Source organism: Octodon degus, unplaced genomic scaffold, assembly GCF_000260255.1.
Source record: "Octodon degus isolate 3935 unplaced genomic scaffold, OctDeg1.0 scaffold00003, whole genome shotgun sequence".
Classification (NCBI taxonomy): Eukaryota; Metazoa; Chordata; class Mammalia; order Rodentia; family Octodontidae; genus Octodon; species Octodon degus.
This window is the reverse complement of record NW_004524579.1, coordinates 28,119,413-28,128,372: the sequence shown is the minus strand read 5'-3', so window position 1 is coordinate 28,128,372 and position 8,960 is coordinate 28,119,413. Positions and strand designations below refer to the sequence as shown.

General features: G+C 41.3%; 1 protein-coding gene across 3 annotated transcripts in view; it reads right to left on the bottom strand.

Annotated features, from left to right (window-relative positions):
- Elac1 (elaC ribonuclease Z 1) overlaps positions 1–8,855 on the bottom strand; it is a 14,253-nt gene extending 5,398 nt beyond the window's left edge. Inside the window, exons 1-2 of one of the 3 annotated variants that reach the window (XM_023714967.1) lie at positions 8,477–8,855; positions 2,998–3,162 (exon numbers count right to left, since the gene is read on the bottom strand). In XM_023714967.1, the coding sequence (XP_023570735.1) occupies positions 2,998–3,154 (157 nt within the window). In that variant the 5' untranslated portion in view covers positions 3,155–3,162; positions 8,477–8,855. Of the gene's footprint in view, positions 1–2,997; positions 3,163–7,514; positions 7,674–8,476 lie in introns of those variants that run through there. The other 2 variants (XM_004623661.2, XM_023714973.1) reach the window with 2 other exon arrangements.
- Between the last annotated feature and the right edge of the window lie 105 nt (positions 8,856–8,960).

Genomic DNA, 8,960 nt, shown 5'->3' with positions numbered 1-8,960 from the left:
TCTCTCTCTCTCTCTCTCTCTCTCTCTCTCTCTCTCTGTCTCTCAAATAAATAAAAAAAAAATTTTAAAAAAGGATTTAATTAAAAAAAAAAAAAGACTACAAGGGCCACTGAGTTCAGATTATATGTTGGTCTCGAAACTGGCAACATTAGCCTTTCTGGGCCCCTTCCTATCTACCCAAAAGCAAAGCTAAAGCTGAATATCAAAACAGCCTGGGAATGCAAAGCAAGTGAGGCAAATTAAGTAAGTGGAAAATTGCTTCCCACAGTTATCACAGTTTGAAGAGACAAACATTTCATTTTTCAAGAAACTTGATTTCAGAGGGAAAAGTAATGGCAACTACAACTATCAAAGATATGAGGAAGTTATCAAATGAAAAGAGAAAAGCACATGTATTCCCTGACACATGAGGACAAGGAGTGATCAAAAAACTGCCCACAGGGGAGTGGATGCTTAGCATCCTCTGAAAATAATGGTAAAGTATACTTTCTTCCATAAGAAAAGGTCTGCAATAGATTGTACATATATATGGGTCCAGTGAAAAAGGGAGGTTATGCCGGTATAGTGTGATTCCACTTATGTAAAACTACACCTACAAGGCTGGCAAGATAGCTCAGCAGACTAAGTACCTTCTTAGGAAAGTGCAGGAATGAAGGTTCAATCCCTGGCACCACATGCCATGCCGGCCCCCACCCCGGGCACTCTGAGCCCACCACCGAGACTAGGCGTGGTGGTGCATGCCTGTAATTCCAGAGCTGGGGAGGCTGAAAATAGGGGATCACTACAAGTCCGAGCTACATAGTAAGACCCTGTACCAAATACATTAAAAAAAAACAACAACAAAAAACAAACCTACACTTACATACACACAGATATAGCCATACCATACACACTGATACAGCCATACCATTTCCATATCTGTATGTATAGAAAGTTTGCCTATGGGAAGAGAACCTGGGGGTTCTTATTTACACTTTTTTTGTTTTGTTCTAACCTCTACAATAGCACTGTAATCATTTTAAAATCATTTAAATGATTTATACAGCTCTCTCCTGCTCTTTGTGTGTGTGTGTGTGTGTGTGTGTGTGTGTGTGTGTGTGTGTATGCTGGAAGCAAACTCAGGGCCGACCAGATAGCTCAGCAGATGTGCCTGCTTAGGCAGACGCAGGGGCCGGGGGTTTGATCCCCAGCCTGCAGTGCTGGGCCTTGCCCATGGGGCACACTGAGACGGCAATTGAGACTGGGCGTGGTGGCATGCACCTGTAATCCCAGCGCTTGGGAGGCTGAAAAACAGGAAGGATCACTACAAGTCCGATCTGTGTAGTAAGACCCTGTACTAAATACATTAAAAAAAAAAAAAAAAACCAAACTCAAGGTTTTATACGTGCTCTAAACACACATTCCAGCATTAAACTACACCTTCAGACCCACATAAAATGTTTTATAATCACATTAAAATCATGCTTTTATAATACTTTAAACAATTGTTTTATAATGATTTTGTTTTGTTGCCTGGTTCTGCTGCTGGGGATTAAAACCAGGACCTTGCACATGTTAAGCACATGCCCTATTAGTTAGTGGCCTCTCCTCTGTGCTCCAAAAGTACTTAATAAAAAACCCCACTGTTCTACTTAGATTATTACATGCTTCAGGACTGTCTGAATGTGAGTTTCTATCAGTAGACCAAGAGAGCTGAGGACACTGGAAGTATCTTCCCTTTGGACATCAAGTGATATGCCCCCTGATGAGCTGTAGGAATAACCACAGTAATTACTTTTTTAAATCAAGACTGAAAAAGTAAGAGGCACTGTACAAAACTGCTTATCATCTTATCCATTTGCAAACTGAATAGATATGCACTAAGACTCTACTAGCTATGTAAGTGATAGCTGAACCTACTTTATTGTACAGGGAGAGAGAGAAAAAAGAAGCAAACTATTTAATGTAATTCCAGATACCAATGATGGTAAGGAACCAGTAAAAATAAGATGAAATAATAGAATGGAGTGAGGGAAGGACTGCCTAACCCAACAGGTTCAGGAAAGTCTCCGAAGAGGTGGACTTCAAGCTAACATGTAACGGAGGCAACCTCACAAAGAAGGAACATCCCTTCTAAACAGTTTTCACCTCCATTTTCTATGCAAGGAAAGTAAAGTTCAAATTTGCTGATCTGCTAAGGTCACAAGGTAGATATTCTGGGACTGAAACCCAATTCTGCAAATCTGCGCAGCTGAGGCTTTGCACTTCTCACTTCTCAATCTGCCAAGTGCTGGCCGTGGCTTTCTGCTTTCCTCTGACTGCAATTCCCTTTGCAGCCTGGGAACTCTTTCTCCCCGTCAACAGTCAACTTCTCTGAGATGCCAAACCTAATAACCCCAGGTGGAAGAGAATGTCTCCCTCCTCTGGGCACCTATATCCTTTTATGACCACTGTTTTCTGTGGAAATACAGCCACTGCTCCCTTGCTAGGGCGGTATGAATCCAATATGCCTAATGTATCCCTCCCCGATCCTCCACCCTGAAGCCTACAGAAAGCCTTGTTTCCAACATTTACAGAGTGAATGAAAAGTAAATAAACAAGTATGTGAGGTCCAGCACTGGATGTTCAGTACAGCTAGATGCTTGAGGGCCTTCTCAGTCTTGCTAGGGCTCTAGCACTGAAGTGGGATGCAGCTGTCAGGGCTGCTTCTAAACAACAGGCCCGTATGCCAGGCCTGAGCTGGTTAGGATAGATATATAGTTGCATTCTCTTAATGAATAGAATGATTTGTTCTAATGGTGTTTGTAAATAGGATCACAAGTCCACTTCTTGTACAGTAATTAACCACTAAGAAGAATATATGCAGTATATTATTTGTTGAAACTGTACTTCTGATTGGATTTGAAACTGTCTCATTGCTATCTGTTTATCAATAAAACTTTGAAAAAAAAAATAAACAACAGGCCCCAGGAGAGCTAAGAAACTGAAGCAAAACAAGACAGCCAAATGTGCACTAACCTGCTTTCAGTTGGCTTTTCATAAGCTGTGTCTGTGTTCCTTCCCCACAGTCAAAGAGCCAGCACTCACCCTCACACCGAAGGACCAGGGCAGAAGCACCCCGGGTCGGGGATGGGTATGCTGCACCAGTCCCAAGAAATGTCACATCCATAGACATCTTCGACTCTGCAAAGAAAGATCACCTGCATGTTATTTCAAATCACTGTAACAAAAGCATGTTCTTATACAACTTACTGTTATTTATTTTTGGTGCCACTTTTGAGCCTAAGGCCTTATACTTGCTGAACATGTGCTGTATCACTGAACTACACCTCCCAACTCCTAATTATTTTTAGCTATAGCTCTTTTATTTTTTCAGTGTTGAGAGCTGGAAACAAGGGCCTTGTGTGGGCCAGGCAAGCACTGTAGCACTGAGCTAAGACCCCAGTCCTTATTGTAACTTTCAACTGGCTAAAATTACAAGTTGCCAAACCTTATATGATTGCACACACATACACACACAAACACACATCCAATCAATTAAAAATTAAGTTTAGGGGCTAGAGGTAAAGCACTTGCCTAGGATGTCTGAAGTCCAAGGTTTAATCCCTAGCACCACAAAACAACCAAACACTATAATTTGAATCCTGAGTATACAACATTCTCAAAAAGGCAGATATATACAGACACTAAAAAGATCAGTGTCCATCAGTAATGAGGAAAATAAGGATCACTAGTTGGAACACAGGATTTTGGGGGACATCAAAGCTATTCTTTATGATACAGTGAGTACAGTGGTCAGCTGTACACAGAATGTATAACACAAAGAATTACATCGAATATAGTTACTAACAGTGTGTCATACTGGCTCACCAACTGTAATAAATGCACAACCTTACTGGAAGACATTAATATAGGAGAAACTGGAGTTCAAGGTAGACAAATCACAGGAAAACTCTGTATCATCCAATTACTAATTTAAAATAAACACAAAAAAATTTTAGCTGAGCTACTGGGCAAGAGGAGGAATTTAGTTATGTTTACTGAATGGTGCACAATGATCAACCTTTCCTCTGAATGATCTTGCTCTGTGATAGCCCATAATAATGCTACTACATAGGAATGCTGAGCAAATGTCTCATTCCCTTAACAACTGGTTAGGATACCGCAATTTTAAGTGATCAGCAGTGACCTGCTGAATATGCAGGTTTCTGCCAATTCCTGGCAGTATTCCTTTCACTATTTCTGGACACATCTGCCATCTCTAATTACTTCTATAATGGGGGTATGTATGAAGCAAAGTAAGTGAAAATGCATTGACACACATAACCAGTTCTAAATTATCTACATTTGTCCACATCGATGGCAAGGAAGAAAGCAGCATTTAGAAATACCATAGTTAGATAACTTGGCAGAGAGCTGGATATAAGATAAACATACAAAAGAATTCACAGGTGAAAAGAATAGTCCAGAAGTAAATTGATACATAAGAAATCAATATGTCAGGTGTTAAAGGATGGTTCATTTATTGAATAGTACTGGCCTAACTGGCTGTTCATGCAGAAAAGCAACATAAAGCACCTGTTTTATATTGTATATAAAAATTCATTGCACATGAATTAGAAATTAATGTATTTATTTATTGAGATAGGGTCTTGCTATGTAGTTCATGTTGGCTCTGAATTTACTATGTAGCCCAGACTGGCCTGGTAATCAATGCAATACTCCTGCCTCAGCTTCCCAAATGCTGAGATTAGTGTGCTACCATGCACAGTCTTGGTTTAGAAATTTAAACATAAAAATTCAATAAAATGTTCTGAAGAATTAGGATAGTGTAGGGAGCTATAGCTCAGTGGTATAACCCTTACCTATCTCTGGATTCAATTCTCAATACTGCAAAGACAAAATATTAGAAGAGTATGTATGTAACTTTGGAGATGGGAAAGCCTTACTGTCAAGGAAAGAAGCCCAGAAAATTTAAAAACATAATTTTCATTTGATGTTTATATCATTTTATTACTTTTATATACCGCAGATTCATAATGGCAAGAAAAATAAAATTACTGGAAAAATTTGCATCACTTATGACAAGAGGTCAGTGCCCCTTAAAAAAGTTTGTGTAAGCTAGGCACAGTGGCCCATGCCTGTAATCTCAGTATTTAGGAGTCTCAGGCAGGTGAAAGGCCTGAGTTTGAGACCAGCCTGGCCTACATAGAATGTTGAAATCTCGCCTAAACTATATTGTGAGACTCTATCTTAAAAAAAAGAATACATATAACTTAAAGCTGTATGCAAATGCATTTTTTTAAAAACCCAACAATACTGGTGGAAAAGAAACATAGGCAGCGAAATAGCTCAGCGGATTAAAACGCCTATACGCAGGCGCAGGGGCTGGGGTTCAATCCCCAGGGCCTACTGTGCAGGCCCCGCCCCCGGGGCACACTGAGAGGGCAATTGAGACTGGCCATGGTGATGCACACCTGTAATCCCAGCTCTTGGGAGGCTGTAAACAGGCGAATCATTACAAGTCCGATCTAGGAGTGAGACCCTGAACACCCTGTAGACCCTTCCCTAAAATACAAATACATAAATAAATAATAAAAGGTTTTCTTTTAAAAAAAGAAACATAGGCAAAGGACACATGCCAGAATTACATCAGCTGGCAACAAGCAGTGAAGTAATGCTAGGCAGTGATACTCCAGATGAAGGGAAATGAGTAAAAGGGTGCTCTCTAAGTTCCTGATGATGGAGGTAAGAATTGCTATTGTGCTTTGGAAGAGTATTTGACAATAAATGTTACCAATAACATATAGTGCTGTTGATAACCCAGAAATCCTACTTTTAGGACTCCACCCTACAGAAATGAAGGATCTAGGTACAATGTTTACTGTGGTGCTTTTAGGTAGCTAAAATACTGAAGCAATCTAAATATATATCCACAGGGAAATTGGCTTAATAGTTAATTGTATAATCCTATTAGTATTTCTATTAACTGTTCTTCAGCTAATACTCACATCTGTAACTACTGTCCCAGAAGGATGACAATGAGAAGTTACAGGTGGCTATTGGATGATCTTGTCTTTATGCTCCAAACCCTTACACTTTCATAAGACAGTCTATTGTGGAACGATACACACCATACTGCCACACTGATTATTTCTGGGGTGATTAAAATGTTGGGGAGAGGCAGGACAGAATTATTAGCTCTTCAACTTTTGCATTCTTTCAGGTGTAATGAATAACATTTAATTTTATATTTAATACCAGTGAGTTTTAAAGAATGTCATAAGGTCAAACATACATTTCTAATTACACATGACCTAATCTTTCTATTTTGGATAAATCAGCTCCCTACTGCCCTTGTCACATATCCCTCACATACAAAATGGTATATCTTATCCCAATCCTTCTGCTGTGTTCCTTCAGTGTTTTATTCTACAACTTCACCTCAAGGACCAATTTTTCCTGACAACCAGCTTAATTTGCAGAGGGTTCCCTGGTGGACTGCAATTTCCAAAAGGTGAGACTAAAGACAATGTAGAAAGTTAGAACTTAAAGACTAATAAAATGCAGAATAACAAAACAATCTTTGCAAGCCCTGTTGTTCTGAAGAATATTTTATTTTACTTTATTATTATTTTTTGGTTTTATGTACTTGGTACAAAGTCTCACTACGCAGCTCAGACTCATAGTGATCCTATTTTCAGCCTCCCCAGTGCTGGGATTACAAGCATGTGCCACCACACCCAGATTTGGTTGCCAGCTTGGGCAGGGCCAGGTGGTGGGATTGAACCAGGTCCCTGTGCTTGCCTAAGCAGGCACTTAGTCCGCTGAGCTATCTCACCAGCCCTCTGAAGGACATTTTAGAAAGTGATAATGAAGATCACTTTCCAAGCCCTAACAAACAACACAGACTAGTAATACTGGATTCTGGGAGTACAGCAGGATTACCTGGATAGATTTTAAAATGTATCAGTGATTAGGCTCTTACTCTAAAACAATTAAACAGGAAATTCTATTAGAAATCTGCTTTGGTATTTTAATAAAAGGGAAAAGGGGATAATTCCCTTGTAATTCTAAGATGGAGTCAGATTTATGGACCTAGGTATGGCAGCATGAGCCTATAATCCTAACAAAATGGGAAGCTGAAGCAGGAGATTGCAAGTTTCAGCCAAATTGAGTGATTTACCTGCAGGTAAATAAAAAGCGGGGGCAGATTTAGCTAAACACAAATGATCCTGTGTTCAGGCCCCCAGTACCATACAAAAGCAAAACAAAAAGAACCGTTTAGTGAAAAGCTGACCCTACCTGAATTTAAGGAGTTAATCTTTTTTAAGAAACAGTACTTTCAGAAAAATTCCCAACACCTACGGAAGTAGGAAGGTCACTGCAATCCTTTGCCTCAAAACCATCATGGAGCTTCAGTAATCAACAATTCCTGGGCAATCCTGACTGCTCTGTAACGCCATCCTCTCCCCAACTACCCAGGAAATCTCAATAAATGGTATGGGGTATTTCCCTAAGGAGGCACACATCACCTGGCTGTCTCTTTCTGATGCTAGCATCTGTTAGAGATCGCTGCCAGGATCCTTTATTTCATTAGGGTTTACCAAAGAATGATTATTTTCTCATTTTTTCTGCAGTTATTAGGGGCCATCTCCTCTGATTTCCTGGTCAAGTATTTGGTTACTCTGCGGTGCAGTTTGTACATAAAACACAAAGAGAAACGATCTTATCTAATTCCTGATGATGCAAATGAAATATACAGTGAGCCTTTAGGTTTTCTTGTCAAAGAATGTAAGCAGAACCTGAAAAGGACTAAATACCAGTTTATTAAAGGAATCTAATGATCAGAATACCAGCTACTGAAGGAATTCCAGGAATGGAAAAAACAATATCCAGGCTGTAGAAAACTTTATAGGACAAATGACTTTTTTCAACAAGTAAAAGGAACAAAAATAAATAAAATATGGGGGAGTAAAGGAGATTTAGGAGGTACTAGCCAAAAGTAAAGTGTAGTTTGTATGTCTTGATTTGGCCAAATAATAAGAGATAGGGAAGACAGGCAGGGAAGAGACAATGAGTGAAATGTACACATTGACTGGAAAGTAGACAATATGAAACGCTAATTGGGCTGAGAATGGATTTATGTTTAAAAGCGGAGTTGTTTTAAAAACAAATCTTTAGATGGAATAGTACATCTCAGATTTGCTTTGAAAGAATACAGTGGAGGTGAGGGTAATAGATGAAACAGGGGTGAGAGAGTTGAAGTTCAATACACTATTCTCTATTAAAATGTTTGAAAGTTCCCACAATAAAAAAAGTTTAAAAGTAAAACCCTCCGCTATGTCAGGAAGTCATCGGAAATGATTTACTCAATGGTGCACGTTTGACACGCACATTCTATATATCAGGAACTAAAAGTGAGCAAACCACATTAGGTCCCAGTCTTCTTGGACAAAAAGAAACAGCCGGTCGCTGTCTCAAGACTGCGAGCCACCCTCCACGAAGGGCACATTCCGGTCGTGACCACAATATTGTCACTGGACACCCCGGACCCGCGGTTCTGGGTCCTGGGTGCCGACCACAAATGCCCGGCGACACGCGGCCTCACACGTTTATTAGGCTTCCCAGGTGACTGTCGCGGCGGCCGGGCCGAGCACCCGCGCTCCGCGGTCTCGGGCAGCCAGCGTCAGCCCGGCAGTCAGGCCGTTGTGCAGGTGAGGCACAGACCGCCCCTCCGCCTCAGACCTCAAAGAACCCGGGCCGGAGGGAGAGGGTGAATGGCCAGGAGGCGCAGCCGGGGCCAGGCCGGGGCGCCGGCCCCCCGCGAGCCTGGGAGATCCTGTCGCGTCCGTGAAAGGCTAGGTGGGCGGCGGTGTCTGCGCCGGGCGGCCGAGGCTGCGGCCGCAGGCGGTGGCCGAGACGCGTCCTCGCTCCTGGCCCGGCTGCTCCGCGCCCGACTGGGCTGGGCTGGGCTGGGC